At 59.6% G+C, this 15,176-nt stretch overlaps 1 protein-coding gene across 11 annotated transcripts; it reads right to left on the bottom strand.

Moving 5' to 3' along the window:
• Positions 1–1,223: 1,223 nt before the first annotated feature.
• TPM2 (tropomyosin 2) lies at positions 1,224–15,176 on the bottom strand. Of its 11 annotated transcripts, none has more exons than XM_040580035.1 (9): positions 14,953–15,171; positions 13,792–13,917; positions 7,294–7,427; positions 6,146–6,263; positions 5,953–6,023; positions 5,106–5,181; positions 4,912–4,974; positions 4,509–4,578; positions 1,224–1,525 (listed from the first exon to the last, which is right to left on the bottom strand). In XM_040580035.1, exons 1-9 carry the CDS (start codon positions 15,064–15,066, stop codon positions 1,443–1,445), a joined length of 855 nt encoding a protein of 284 aa, XP_040435969.1. In that variant the 5' UTR covers positions 15,067–15,171; the 3' UTR covers positions 1,224–1,442. The 11 variants fall into 11 exon arrangements, with proteins under 11 accessions (XP_040435969.1, XP_040435967.1, XP_040435975.1 ...); XM_040580033.1 differs by lacking the exon at positions 5,106–5,181 and adding an exon at positions 5,630–5,705 and having other exon boundaries at positions 14,953–15,167; XM_040580037.1 differs by lacking the exon at positions 1,224–1,525 and adding an exon at positions 1,532–2,765 and having other exon boundaries at positions 14,953–15,176.

Here is a 15,176-nt window from a genome sequence, read left to right on the forward strand (position 1 = left end):
AAAGCACAGCAGACCCAAGAAGGAGCTCCAGCCCTTATGCAGGGCCAGCTTGGTAGGCCAGGAAACCGTACACTGTTCTTCCCTCCAAGTTCAGGTCCAGGGCGGGAGGCTGCAGCTCATGGCAGATCTCACACCCTGGGAGGACAACCAGAAAATGAGCATCCCATGCAAGGGGAGCCCTTTTCTCTGTAGGAGAAGGTCTGAGAGCCACAAACTAGAGGTACCAGGCTAGGGGGAGGGCAGGAGGCCAGCAGCACCTGGGCAGGAAAGTCATGCAATCTCACCACCCTCCTTTCCTGAGCTGAGAGGCGCAGCAAGTAAAGGAAAGCAGATAATGAAAGCTATCCAATCGGCCACGCACTGGGGCAATGGCCCAGCTCAGCAAGGGGTCAGCATGAATTATGTTTCCTGGCAGCCTGAGGCTGTGCTTTTAGAGGGATATCCGCTGGGTAGCGTGGGACAACAGGGCTCGGTGCACGTCACAGCGGGGCCTGAAGTCGAGGGCAGGACTAGATCATGACTTTGGGCATCCCCAGGAAATCCAGCCCGTTTCGGTCATGGCAATGAGACACATCCTGCTGCTCTTTTCTTTGTGTTGGAGAAAACACAGCAACCCAGGAGGAAACTTCCTGAACGCTTTGGGAAGTAGTTACCTACTGCATTAATATTTGCTAGTTTATACAGCTGTCCCTCAGGCAGGCATTCAGCAACAGTAATAGAAAATGCAACTAGTACACAGGGTAAACAGCTTAACCTGGAGAAGACCCTGATAACTAATAAAGTGCATGCACGGTCACACACTTGTATGCATTCTCAGATGGCATCATGAACATGAACCATGAAGTAGACTCCAGGGAGGGGTCAAAGACCTTGTGGTTTCCCCAGGTGCCAAGCAGGTAACATGCTGGCTGTGGAAGGGGACATGCCACTGACATTTGTCTATCACTGTGCACTTGAAGAGGATGGTGAGTTTGAACTGAGCTTGAGACATTGAAGTTTCCTGTGCATCTGAAGGAAGTGATGGAGATGAAGGAACGCAGCCCAAACTATGTGTGTTGCCACTGCCAGCCCTCCAAGGCTACAGAGGACATCCCCAGGCTGGCCATACCCGCCCTGCACCCAAGCCCCTGCAGAGCCACCTTGTGTGAACTGGGCAAGGAGACGCCCACCACCTCTCCCAGTGCCTACACCTGCCCAAAAGGACCAAACACACCCATCCATCTTGTCAAACGGCTTTAATATTTGGACATGAAGACAGGACAGAGCCAGTCAGGCTGTGCACAGACAAGATGCCCCCAAGACACGGTGTAAGGCTGCAGGGCTTCCCTTCTCAATGGATGTGTGGATTTGGCCAAGAGGAAGTTCAGCTGATGACATCCTGAGCGTGCCAGTAGGGTGCATGTGTTGGGTAGGGAAAAGGGATGGGGGCTTCCCAAGGAGGCTTAGAGGTTGTTTAGCTCCAGCAAGGTCTGATCCAGGACCTGGTGGATGCCCACATTCTCCTCTTTGGCACTGGCCAGACTCTCTGTGAATACAAGGGGGACACAGCCACACACACACAGACACAGCCCAAGTATATCCAGGTGCAGCCAGACCCACCCACACCACACCAAGCACAGACACACGCACACAAATGGACATTTCAGTACAGCAACAGCCTCCAGCTGAGTGGGGGCCCCCTGTGGAGCAGGGTCCATGCAAGCAGCCCCATCACCAGCAGTGATCAGTCCAGCCACTCCAGGACCTGCTGGGGCGGCCAGACCACCCAGGCTGATCACTAGGGACAGGCAGTCCCCACTCTTCAGCTTTTCCATCCTCCCATGGTGCCCCACTGCCCGTGGCCAGTCCCTCTGCAACGCAGTTGCTGCGGACAGGTACCGTTCCTTGGCCAGCCACTAGCGCATCCAGCCCCAGGGCATCACCACCACATGCTGTGTATGCCCTTAGCCAGTGAAAGAGAAGAACCAGCGCCTGCTGCATGATCCAGTGGTGCTCCATGAAGGAGTGAGGCAGCCCCAGAGGGCAGGCAGAGAGAACAGCAGAGAGAGAAGGAGCAGAGCTAACAAGACTTCAGGGAGGAGCTCTGCCAGGCAGCCCACTGCTGAGGCAGCTTCCAGGGTTCAGTTTCAAATGGCATCCTCTTTCCCTCTAGAGACAGGGATTGTATAAGAGCTCTGCCCACCCAGCCCCATCTTCCACTACTGGGCTCTTCCCTGTCCCCTGCCCCAAACTTGAGGCAGGAAGTGCTGTCAAGTCCCCAGGTCCTATCCCAGCCCTCCCAGCACCATGCAGGGACCTCACTCCAAGGGGATCCTCCCTGCACAGTTTGGGGTGACCACAGTGAGGAGGAAGAGGCTGCTGGCTCCTGGGACAAGGGGATGAAGGCAGCAACAGAAATCACTGTGTCCCTCCCCCAGCAGGGCCAGCCTGATGATGGGGGACAGCCATCACCACACGAGTGTCCCAGGACATCACAAAAACCCTCATTCCTCTCCCAGGAAAAACCGATCAGCTCCAGAGGGGCTCCCTGTCCCCCTCAAGCAGGGTGGCTACACCCACGGGGACAAGCCAAGGCTCCACATGCCACGTAACCCTGGCAGGGAGCAAGTAGGGGCTCCCAGCCCAGAGCCAGCCTGGCCAGAACAAGGCAGGGAGGCTGGGCTGGGGTCAGGAGTTCTGGGCAGCTCAGTTGTTAAGTTCGGTAAGGATGACCCGCAGCTCATTAGTGAGAACGCGGTTTTTCTCAGCCTCCTGCTGGGACCGGTCTAGAGAACAAAGAGACATCAGCGCAGCAGAGGGAAAAAGAGAGAGAAAGGCAAGTTAGTGAAAAGAGACAGCATTCCCCAAAACCGTTGCTGGAGATCCCACAGCCAGCAGCAGAGACAAGCTGGAGTGGCAGGAGGAGGCAGGCAGTCCTGACACAGGGACAGGGTTGTGGGTCCATCAGTTTGGGAACAGGGTTCTGGGGCAGGGTAGGATGCTGAGAAAGGAGGAGGAGGAGGACCAGGGACCCAATTAGGGAATCACTGCTGAAGGGAAGGGTCAGCCCCTTCCTACGGGAAAGGTGATACAGGGGAGATGCCAGGGCTGATGTAGCTGCTTGCAGGCAATGTCTGGGAGTGAGGACAAGGGCTGTTTCAGGCCAAAAGAGTCATAGAGAAGATGGCACAAAATGAGAAAAGATGTGTATGAGAGCCAGGGGATGGCAGAGGTCACTTCCCTGGCTGAGGCATGAAAAGCCCCGTCCCACTCAGCCTGGCAGTGCAGGAACTGCTCAGGGCTTAGCCACAGCCATCCTGGGGGTCCCATGGCCGCGAGCCGTCTGCAGCCACCTGCTACCACCCCACTGCAAGCGGCTGCATGAGACAAACAGGAAATGAGGGACAGAGTAGTATGAAGAAAACAAAGGAGAAACCAAGGAAAGAAAATGCTTTATTGAGACCAACTCGTAATCCAGAAGGACAGAACATAAAAGAAGTCATGAGATGCAAACTGAAGAGTGATGCGCAAAGGACAGAAGGGAGGAGGTCAGGGTTTGAGGACTGCCTGCCCGCCTGCCTGCCTGGGAAATGTCTGCCTCCACAGCTAGACCCAAACTTCCACTCCCCAGCCCTGAGCTTTGGCAGCGGAGGTGGTATCAGAGGTGCTGCTTTCCCCGGCGTCGGTCCTTCCCACCCTGGAACCAGCAAGCAACACTAGGGGCCTTTGCTGGGGGTTTGAGGCAAGTGTCCCCCCGGCCCTGCAGCTGCAGAGTCTCTGATGCTCCTGCTGCTCAGCAGCCAAGGAAAGGAGCTGTCGGAGCACAGCCCTGTTCCCCACTGCCAACACTGTAGCACAGACCTGTAACCACATGGGCACATGGGGGTCCCAGAGGCTGTTCCCCTCCACTGCAGACATGCCTAAGCACCTAAGTTTTGTCTTCCCACAAACGGGGGTATTGCAGCAACACCTCAGACTGGCTCCTGTTCCAAAGGAGCCAATGAACAGGCACAGGCCTGGAAGAACAGAGCAGGACAGAGTGGGCTGGGAGAGCAGTGGGATGGCCAGGCAGGCAAGTGGCTGAGCTGGGAAGGGGACAGACAGTGAGGGGGATGCAGTGCTGGTGCCTGGTGAGGGGCTTAGAGGGAGGTGATGTCATTAAGTGCATTGTCGAGCTCCTCACTGATGGCTTTGTACTTCATCTTCTGCGCATATACTTCATCTGCAGGCAGGGGGCAAGCAGGGGCAGATGGTGGAGCAGGGTCGGCAGTAGGCAGCAGAGAGAGAGAGTGACTGTGAGCAGGGAGCCGAGGCAGCAGGAGTGTGGGTGCACAGGCAGCGTGCATACAGCCCTATTGCCCACCCGAGAGCAGAACCCAGACCCCAGCAGCTCTGCACTCCCACAGCAGACACGATGTCATCCAGCCTCCCCATCGCTGGGATCCCTGCTCACCTCCTCACCTTGCACAAGCCACCCTGTGGCCAGTGCTCCCCAGGAAGGAGGGTCAGGGTCAGCAGGGACATTTTACCTTCTAGATCATCGATGGTTTTCTCCAGCTTCGCAACAGACCTCTCTGCAAACTCTGCCCGTGTCTCAGCCTGGGGGAGCAAAGCAGGTAGAGGGTGAGCTGTGGGGCTCAACAGAGACAGTGTAGGTTGCACCAGACCCCATATCTGCCCCGTGTGCACCTCTGGTACCCTTCTCCATGAGCCCTCCCCTAGGAAAGGCAAGGAACAAGGGACCCATGAACCCTCACACCCTAAACCAGAGCAGACTGATGGGAGGCATCCTAGACCCAGGCACCTGACATGCTTGCTGCAGGGCTGCAGTTTGGCGAATGGTGAGAGGATGCAGGCACAACAGGGTCAAAACCCACATGGGATGGCAAACTTGTGCCAGCGCTGAGGCAGTACCAGCCTCGCATGCCTTACCTCCTTCAGTTTTTCCCCTAGAAGCTTGATTTCCTCCTCGTACTTGTCCTCCTTGGTGGAATACTGCAGAGACAGAGACAGGCACCCATGAGCCCCATGGAATGCCTCTGGCTATACTTCACCCCAGCAGGAGACCCCAGGACCCCCAGACCCCATGCAGTCTGTCCAGCCCCAGCAGCCCTGCCGGGTCCTACCTTGTCAGCCTGGGCCTCCAGGGACTTCAAGTTGTTGGTGACAATTTTCAGCTCCTCCTCCAGGTCACCACATTTACTACATCCCAAGCAGGGTCACCAGGAGGGGAAGCGGGGGCGGGCAGGAGATGGGGGCAGGAGGGGGCAGCAGAAAGAGCGGGTGGGGGGAAGAAGGAAAGAAAGAGAGAAAACAAGTTGAGAGAGGAGAAAACTCAGCACATAGGGAGAAGGAGCAGAGCTGCCATGAGCAGGAGCTGCCAGGACACATCCGTTCATCCGTTCCTCACGCTTCCTTGCATGGACATCCCGTGTATCACCACTGGCCAGGCTCCTGCTGGCCCCACTGAGGAGAGCAGGCATGGAGGGATGGAAGAGTGTGCCCAGCCTGCACCTGCCAAAGGGGGAGGTGAGGAAAGGTCGGCGGTGGAGGCAGTGGTGCAGAGAGGAAAGAGGTGGTTTGCACGTTTCGAAAAATAGCGACAGAGAGGGGGGCTACTGCGTGTCACCCCGCGCCCCTGCCCCAGTACCTCTTCCTCTGAGGCAATGAGGGATTTGAGAGTCTGGTCCATGGTCCGCAGCTCTTCTTCCAACTGTCTCACGCGGCTGGGGTGAAAGGGGGGCACCCCGGTGGGGGACAGCAGAGAACAGGGTCAAGGATGTGCTGCTGGCAGGCCAGCATCGCCCTGCCCCAGCCTGCAAGCCCAGGGACCACCCTGATAGCAGACCCTGCCACTCCCAGGGAGGGACATGCCTGTTCCCATGCAGACGTCCCCATCCTCATGGCTGCCATTGATCTGGGGCAAGGGCTGTGGGGGACCCCCGCGCGCTGCCCACCAGGAGCCCTGCTCACCTCTCTGCCACCTCTGCTCTCTCCTCTGAGCGCTCCAGCTCTCCCTCAAGTACAACCAGCTTGCGGGCAACCTGTCAACAGCAACAAGAGGCACACATCAGCCTCATGCCTGCGCCAGCTGGGGGCACAGGGCTGCGAGGAGGTGGCCCCGAGTGCTGCTGGGGGGTCAGGACTTGGGGAAGGGGGCCCACACCTCCTCATATTTGCGGTCAGCCTCCTCTGCAATGTGCTTTGCCTCCTTCAGCTGCATTTCCTGGAGCTCCATCTTCTCTTCATCTTTCATGGCCCTGTTTTCGATGACCTTCATGCCTCTGAGGAAAGCCCAAGCCAGAAGACGTTACTGCCATGAGTAGAGGTGGCACTTGCACCTCCTGCCTGCTGTGCCTGAACCCAGCATCCTCAGCTCTAGAAACATGGGACATCACCCAGGGATGCTGCCACTTGCTGGCCACCTCACACAGCAGCATCACACCAGCAGTACCCCAAAGATGCTCCTGTGCACAATTACAGCAGCAGAGCTGGCCCCTGGGCCATACTACAGAGTGAGGAGATGTGGCTATGGTGCCTCTCAAGCAGGCAGGTCCTGAACCCACCATTTGTGGGGAAAAATGCATGCAGTGCAGGATGAGCCAGCTGCAACCTGCACAAAAGCAGCCTGAATGGCCAGCAGCCTTTAGGAAATGCTAGAAGACATCCCGTGGCAACATCTTTTCTCATTCAGGGGTGATGCGCACAAGCAGAGGATCACCAAACCCCTATGAACCTCCACAGTAAGGAGTCCTGCAGACTCTTCCCCTCTCATTTGGATGCTGTTGTTCAAACTGATCTTTGCCAATGGAGGGAAAAGCTCATGTAACTGGTCAGGAATGCTGTGACATGTCCAGGTACTTTCATCAACCTGAGTGTCCTTGCTTGAGTGGTTCCTGCCTGGGAAATCTGCTTGCCACACTTTACACGACTGGTTTTTTTTGAATGAAAACGGTTTGTTCTCAAAAGCTGACCCTGGTTTCCACACACAGATACCCCTTCCTGGGCTGCTGTTCAGCCTCGGAGCATAGGAAGCTGCTGTCAGGCACAACACAGGCTCCCGTAGCTCTGGCTTCAGTTACAGCCTGATATTTGTATAAACTGCAAATGAAATATTTCAAGGATTTATGAGTTCCCTTGAAATTTCAAAGCCTTTTTAAGAATGCCTGGATACTGGGGACTTCTCCGCATTGTGGCTTCCTTTGGGGTCTTCAGGAAAAAAAACACAAACCCCCAAGGTCACTTCAGAGGGACCCCACTGTGAAACAATTAATGGTCACCTGAAGCCACCCCTGCTGTCCCTTCCTATCCCACCTCTCGCTTTCATCAGCTGCCTTCTCAGCCTCCTCCAGCTTCTGCAGGGCAGTGGCCAGGCGCTCCTGGGCTCGGTCCAGCTCCTCCTCCACCAGCTGGATACGGCGGTTCAGAGAAGCCACTTCAGCCTCAGCCTGGGAAAGCAGAAACCCATCAATAACCCCATGTTTCATACATCTATAATTTAAAAAGCATTTTCAGTGGTTACTTCTTCATTTGATATCCCGAACACCCCTTGGCACTGTGCAACAAGCCAGTCAATGCTCACTGGAATGGGATGCCCAACCATGCATCCCTTCATCCTTCTACAAGGACAATGGGGTTTCCTCCATCCCTAGCACCCTGTTTGACACTGACTCCTCCCCGCCACGCACCCCAGCCACACACATGCATCCCCTTCACTGCATCCTCGCACCTCCAGCTCCCACCCTGGATATAGATGATGTGTGTTCACTGGGGTAGAGTGGCCATAAGCAGCCATGCTGTAATGAGGATGGTATTTGGGGTTTGCAGAGCAGTGAGTAAAGGGGGAGGAATGCCCTGAAAAGAAGAGCAGAGACGCTTGTGGATTTCCTGTTTACGGAGGCAGTGGAGTGCAGGACCCCCCCCCCCCCTCAGACCTGCACAATGGGGCAACCTGAAGCCAAATGTAGCCCCCCCTCCAGCTGATGCACAGCACAGCACAGGGGGCAATGGAGCAAGTGGCCCTCCGTGGGCTGGTGCCTGGCCAAGCTGCAGCTGCCAGGGCCCACTAAACTGGGACCCACTGCTTTCCCAGGCTCCCTGCGCACAGGACCAGGAGCTGGGGCTGGCCAGAAGTGGTGGCCCTTGCCCCCCCAGCCAGCCCCTCGATGCCTGGCCTTGCGCTCTTTCCATTTGGCGAAGCCCTGCTCCATCACCGCTGCCGGGAAACACTGCCTCAGCAGCTCCCAGCCCCACTCCCCATGGAGCAGGGGCAGGCGGGCTGTGGGGAAGACAAACCCGGGGTGCAAAGGGATGGGTGGCAGTAAGACCTCACCCACAGGGAGCAGCCTAGTGCACCAAGATACAGGGAGGCATGCACCAACCCAGGCTATAATGTCTCCTGTTTATTCACAGGCTGGAGCAGGCTTGGCCAGCTGCAGCGCCCAGCCCAGCCCTGGCCAGCCTTGTGCTCCAGCACTAGGAATGCCCCAGGGGACAATGGCCAAGCAAGGGGACTGTGGGAGCAGTGAGGGGCTTTCACTCTGCATGGCCCCGCTGAGCACCCACAGTCCCCCACGGTGAGCTGGCAGGGTGGGGACAGGCACAGCCAACACCTTTCTGAGTGGGACAGCCCAGCAGTATGCCGGGAGGGCGGCCAGCCCCACAGCTGGCACAACGGCCACCTCTACCCCACGAACAACCCTTTTTCCAGGCTCACCGAGAGCTCATCCCCAGCCAGACCACCCAATGAGGAGCTGGGACAGGCCCTCGTGAGGAGATGCTCTGCCTGTGGCATCTGCCTCACCTCATCAAGAGCTCTTTTCCCAGGGAATCACCCCCAATATGGGTCAGAGCTGCCCAGATGGATACTTGGGAATGTGAGCTCTCCAGCAGCTCCCAGTGACCGGGAACCCGATCTGCGGCTGCAGGAAGGGGCCATTTCCTCCGCACACAGCCCAAGTGACAACAGCCCGGTACCGCACCCAGCTCTGCCGTGCCTGATACGGTGAGAATGTTAAAGGAGTGGGCATAGGAAAAAGAAAGAAGAAAACCACCAGTCCCAACAACAATAAAAAGAGCTAATCCAGGAACAAGCTGCAGCTTGGAAATGCCCGAGTGGAAATTTTGCTCGGTGGCAGCACGAAGGGGTGGCTTGTCCCCACAAAGGGACACGCCGGAGAGCTGAATCCTCTGTGACTGCTGTGGCCGGGACCGCTGAACCCACTGGAAGCCAGACAAGAGCCTGGGCACGGGATTTTTAGCTGTGTATGCTGCCGGTCTCCAAGTGAGCGGATCCTTTCCCACGATCTGCCTGGCCCCAAGCAGAGCCAAGGCAGAGCTGGCCGCTGACTGCTCCCCGCTGCCCCGGGAGCCCCACGGCACGGAGCATCCCTCGCAAGACCCACGGAGGAAGCAGCTGCAGGAGGCAGCCCGGAGGCACGGATGCTGCCCCAAGCCCCCTGCCCCAGGGGCTCTCGCCAGATGCCACCGCACCCGCGCGGCAGCGCCCTCCAGCTCCCCCGGGACCCCCCGGCTGCCGGGGCGGGGGGCGGGCGGTTGCGGCCACCCTACGGAGAAGGGCACCGGCGGAGGGGCCTCCGCCGGGGGGCCTATCCCGGGAGGCTGCCGGGGCGCCTCACGGCCCCCCCACCCCCACCCCCCCCGCCCCGGCGGCCCTTACCCGCTCCCGGGCCTGCCGCTCGGCATCGGCCTCCCGCTGCAGGTGCTCGGCGCGCTCCTCCGCCTCGTCGGCCACCTGCTGCAGGCTCTGGATCTTCTTCTTGACGGCGTCGATGGAGCTGATGCCGGCCATGGCGGGGGCTGCCGGCGGTGAGGCCGCGCCGCCGAGCCCTTTGTGGGATCCGCCCGGCTCGGGCAGGAAGCGCTCAGGCAGCGGCCGCTCCCGCCGCCCGCCCTGCCTCCATCCCTTCCTGCTCCTCCTCCCGCTGCTGCTGCTGCCACCGGCCGACCTGGGCCGCCGCTAGCGCACGGAGACCTCCGGGCGGGGTGCACGGCGCCCACCCCCGGCAGGGGACAGCTCCCACATCGGCAGGGATGCGCAGTGCCCCCCCCCAACAGGACACAGGGTGCCCCACTGGGCAGGACACATGGTCCTCCCCAGGCAGGGGTCACTGTCCCTACTCACCCAAGGCAAGGTGCACACTGGCTTCTGGGCTGGGCACACTGTCCCCCCCCACCCGGGACAGGGTGCATGGTGTCACCTCAGGCAAATGCAGAGTCCACATTGGCAGGGCACATGGTACCCCCAGACAGGGCTCACAGTAAACGCCAAGACGTGGGACACAGCCACCCCAGCCCACCACCAAGGCAGGGCACACAGTTCCCTCCCTGGGCAAGGTGCATAGTGCCCGCCAGCAGGGGTGCACAGGCCCAGCGACATCCCCCAGAGCAATGGAAAGGAGCCCAGAGAGTCCCTGCCCTGGGGGGAAAAAGGGGGCCCAGGGTGCTTGCGTGTGCCAGAGCCTGGCCTCTGCAAGCCTCCTTGGGTGCAGGAGCAGTATACCCATGGATGCTCCCCAGGCTCTGCTCCCCACCACCTCTGCTGTAGAGCTGAGGGGAGTCAAGGACTTTTTCCCCCATAGGGATCATAGGTACGTCTATGAGAGGCATGGGGCAAAGCCCACTCCCAGGCATCCTCCCAGGGTACCTGTGGCTGGAGCCTTGGAGCACAGCCAGGTTCAACACCTTGGCTTCTGCTCCCTCCAGTGAGGACCTGGCCGGCATGCCCACAGAGACCCACAGGGTCTACCATGGAGCTACCCCAGGGGCTCTGTCCTATGGGGGAATGCCAGTCCCCCAGCTCCTAGCCTTGCATCCTGGCCAGGGCACATGCCTGGATCCATCAGAAGCTGGCACTGGTGGCACTCAATCCTCCTTTAAGGAGCTCTGACAGTTCCCGGGCAGCCCCAGCTGCACTTCACACCTGCCTCCAGGGACTCCAGTTCCCAAGCTGACACCACCTGCTGCCCTCAGCTCCAGGGCCAGGGGTCCTGGGGGGACCCAGCCACACTGCTGGCAGTGCCCTGCAGCCCCCGGCCAAGCGGCCGTGGAAGAGGCAGAGCTGCAGGTCCCCCGGGGAGGACACAGCCTTGGGCTTGGCCTCAGTCCCTTCCGATCCTGCCCCACTGCCACTCTGACACCTGGGTGGCAACAGTGCCCCCAAGCCGGCACACGGGGCCCAGGGAGGAACCGGGGGTCCCCAGCAGCAATAGGCTGGGGGTGAGCTGGCTGCAGGGAGATGGGGGCATGCTGGGGGGCAGCCACGCTGGTCCTGCAGCGCCAGGCTGGGTGCCTCCTGCGCTGGCCCCACCCAGGGATGCAGTCACTTCCCAGCAGAGCCCCGTTCCCTCCCACCGGCTCGGGGAATGGCCAAATAAGAGCAAAGCCTCGGACAGGGAGAGCAACTGGGGCGGGAACTTGGGTGAAGCTTTTGGAATCATGGCCTGGGAACGGTGGAGTTTCCCCGAGTCCCGCTGAGGTGGCCGGGGATAGGCCACCGGCTGGGGACACCTGGGGCTGGAGGGGGCTGCCCTGGCTAAACCCGCTCTCTGCACTGCACCATGTCCAGCAGCCCCCACCCGCATCCTGCCCTAGGTACTGCAGGCTGTTCCTCCTGGGTACAGGGGGTGGTGGGGCCACGGTGGCCCCCCAGAGCTGCTGGGAAGAGGCTGCCAGCACCGCGGAGCTGCTGATCAGGGGTCAGGTGCTCCCCGGTCCGTGCCACCATCTGACCCCCCTCCAGGTGCCTGGGGGGGGGGGTGCACTTCCATCCCTTAGTGCCATCCCTGTGCGCTTCGTGCACTGCTATCCAGTGCCAGAGGCAGGGCACTGCCGAAGCAGAGGGAGATTTATTCTTGTGAGCCCTTTGTTGACATTTTTGCCAAGAGCAGGAGCCCACCTGAATCACTGTGGTAGGCTTCGACCTGGCCAAGGGATGGGGACATTCCGTGCTCACAGGCACATGTTGTCCTGGCAGCCAAGAGGGGCATGAGGATCCCTGGGGAAGTGGGTGGGTGGGCTCTGGGGGTCTACCCTGTGCTTCCTCCACTGGAGCTGTGAGCTGTGCTGCACCTCACTGCAGGGAGGAGATGACAGAGCCCTGGCAGTTAGTGCTGTCAGCACATACAGGTCCCTGGCACGGGAACTTGGTGACTCTTAGAGCCCTACGCATGGTGCAGCCTCTCCAGGCTTTGGGAAGGACCTGAGATAGCCATGCTGGTGGTGGGCACCCAGCCCTGCCCATGCGCTCCACCTGCCGCAGCCAGTCTGCCCTCCCTGAGGCTGCTCCTTCCCCGTGCCTCCTCCTCCGGCCCTTCCCTAGAGAGGTCAGTGGCTCCTGCTCACCGTAGCTGCTGCGATGGGACTCCGTGCTGAAGCCCACGGACCTGCCGAGCCACGGTGGACCGACAGCAGGCCAGCACACTCTGCCTGCTCAGGATGGCATCGCGCAGCCCGCTGCCAGCAGCAAACCACTCTGCACCTCATGGCCGATGTCTGCCCAGTGCTGTCACTAACCCCTTCCTCTGCGCCCCCGACTGGGGACATCTCATCCACGCTCAGCCAGAACCCACACTGAGTTTGCCCTGTCCCACACCAGCATGGATCCAGTCAGGCCAGTGTGAGCCCCAGCACACAGAGCAGTGATCCTGCCTAGACTGATGTGCTTGCCCCATGCCGGGATAAATGTGCCCTTCCAGAGGATTTTCAGTATTTTAACTACTTGGTTTAGTATCTAACTAAACTGAGGCAGGTCTGTAGGGCCAGCAAAGAAGGCTGGGGAGCCCCCCCGGCCACTCCCTGGGCTGCCCCAGGTACTTGTGCTGCTACTGCTTGCCCTTGTCTGCTCACCCGTCCTTGGCGGCCACCTCAGAGATTTGACGCATCTCCCCCATTTAGCTCCATAAACCAGCTGAGATTGAATATTCTCAATCCTAAAAAGCCTGGCTGTGCCCTGCTGGCTGTGCTCCAGCCGGCTTCCCTTTAGCTTCTCCTCCAGTTTCCAGGGTTGGTTTTCATGAAAGAAGGACTGGCTATCAAAAGGAGGATTTATTTATAGGGTGTCAAATACCCTGTGTGGCACCACAGGTCGTTATACCCCATCCCTGAGTGGCTCTGTGGCCACACACAGCTGTTCCACCCTTCATCCTGGCTGGGCACCAGCCAATTTCAACACCTTCCTAACATCTCCCCAGTGGTATCCATTTCCCAGGAGAAACATCAGTAACGGCACTAAATAAAACTCTTCCTGGCCTTGCCCTTCCCAGGGTACAGGGTGGCACAGTGGACCCCAAAATGATCGAGTCCCCAACATGCACCCCGAGCATCCTTCTTTGCAGCCAGCACTCAGCAGCAGGCCATGGGCAAGAGCTTTTTCCATTGCTCTACTCTTTTTGTTTTCCTGCCACATTTTAGTGCGTGCCAGAGATTTTTTCCTACAAGCATTGCTGAGGTGCGTGCCTGGGGGCCAGTGACACAGCTTGGGACACTCGTCGCCATTAGGGCTGGGGAGCTGGACAGGTGGATGCCCACAAAGCTCCAAGCAGGACCTGAGTGGTGCCCGCCACAGTTGGCCTGGTGCCCCCGCACCCGAAGTAGGATCCGTCAGATTCCCTGCCCTGCATCTCAGCCTGGTTTAGAGTCAACGTTGCAGGAATGGGATCCTGACAGTCTTCCCCACAGATGCTTTCCATATAAGGCCCCCCTCTTCCTTCACAACTGCACGCCCCCCCCCCCCCCCCCATGGTCAAGGTCCAGCACCCGTGTAGGGGAGGGGCTGCTGTCATGCCTACATACGTCTGTAGCTTTCTTCTCCGCCTGCTCCAGCTTCTCCTGGGCCTCCTTGACTGACTCAGAATACTTCTCCACTTCATCCTCTGTGCCCTTCAGTTTCTTCTGCAGACCCTGCTGTTCTTCCTCCAACTGGGGAACGGACAGAGAGCAGAGGTCAGGGGTGATGGTGGTGCCAACAAGGGGGAAAGCGGGGTGGCAATCCTTCTCCTGGGGACACCCAGGTTGGGGACACTGCAGAAGCACCAGGACACACTCCTTCTGTCAATTTCGAGTCTACATGTCCTCAGGGAGCCCTTGCTCCCCAGGGCCAGAGTAATCCCCAGGATCCCTGAGCCTGGCAGGGGTAAGGGAGGGTGGGGTCCCTCCTTGTGTAGGGGACTGGAGTGGTCCAGACTGGGAGACATAGCTCTGGGGGGCACCAAGTAGGTCCCCATCAATATGTGGCTGGGGTAGGAGTATGCTGTTCCCAACAGTCTCCCTGGCAGAGGCATAAGCAGGTGGCACCGGAGTGTCCCACGGAGATAAGGCATGTTTGAGAAAACCAGTGCGAGTGGTGAAGGGTAACAGGCTGGTCCCCTGGGACAGGCACTCAGTGGGGCAGGGTCTCAAGGGCTGGGCATCCCTACACCTTAGATCCACAGGCAGGACACCCAGTGGGGCAAGGTCCCCAGGGCTGGGCACCCCTAGGACAGGGTGTCCCATGGCTGGAAGCTCAGCAAGGGAAGGTCACCAGACTGCACACCCCTAGGACAGGTCCCAGGCTGGAAACTCAGTGTGGGGAGTCTGCCGGGGCTGGGCATCCCTAGGACAGGAGTTGCTGGGCCTGAAACTCAGTGAGAATAGATGTCTGGGGCTGGGTACCCCCAGGACAGGAGTCTCCAAGGCTGGTCACCCCGGTCCCCGGGGATAGGGGTCCCCGGACTTGAAACTCAGTGAGGGGAGGTCTCTGGGGCTGGGCACCCCTAGGACAGGGGACCCCGGGCTGGAAACAGAATGGGAAGGTCTCCGGCACTGGGCACCCACTGGGACAGGGTCCCCAGGGCTACACTTCCCAAGGGCGGAGGGTGTCCCGGCCGGACACCCAGCAGGACAGAGTCCCTGGGGCTCAAGACTTCTAAGGCGGCAGTTACCGGGCAATGCCGCTGGAGTCGGTGGGACACTCACCTGCTTGCAGCGGTCCTCCGCCTGCTTCTTGTCGGCCTCCGCTTGCTCGGCGCGGTCGATCGCGTTCTCCTTGTCCAGTTTCAGCATCTGCATCTTCTTCTTGATGGCTTCCATGGTTGCGGCGGGGCGGCGGCGGGGCGCGGACCGGCGGGAGCACGGGGCGTGAAGGGCCGAGGGGCAAGCGGCAGCAACGGGGCACGGAGGCCGGGGAGGGAGCTCGGGGG

Source organism: Falco naumanni, chromosome Z (assembly GCF_017639655.2).
Source record: "Falco naumanni isolate bFalNau1 chromosome Z, bFalNau1.pat, whole genome shotgun sequence".
Lineage (NCBI taxonomy): Eukaryota > Metazoa > Chordata > Aves > Falconiformes > Falconidae > Falco > Falco naumanni.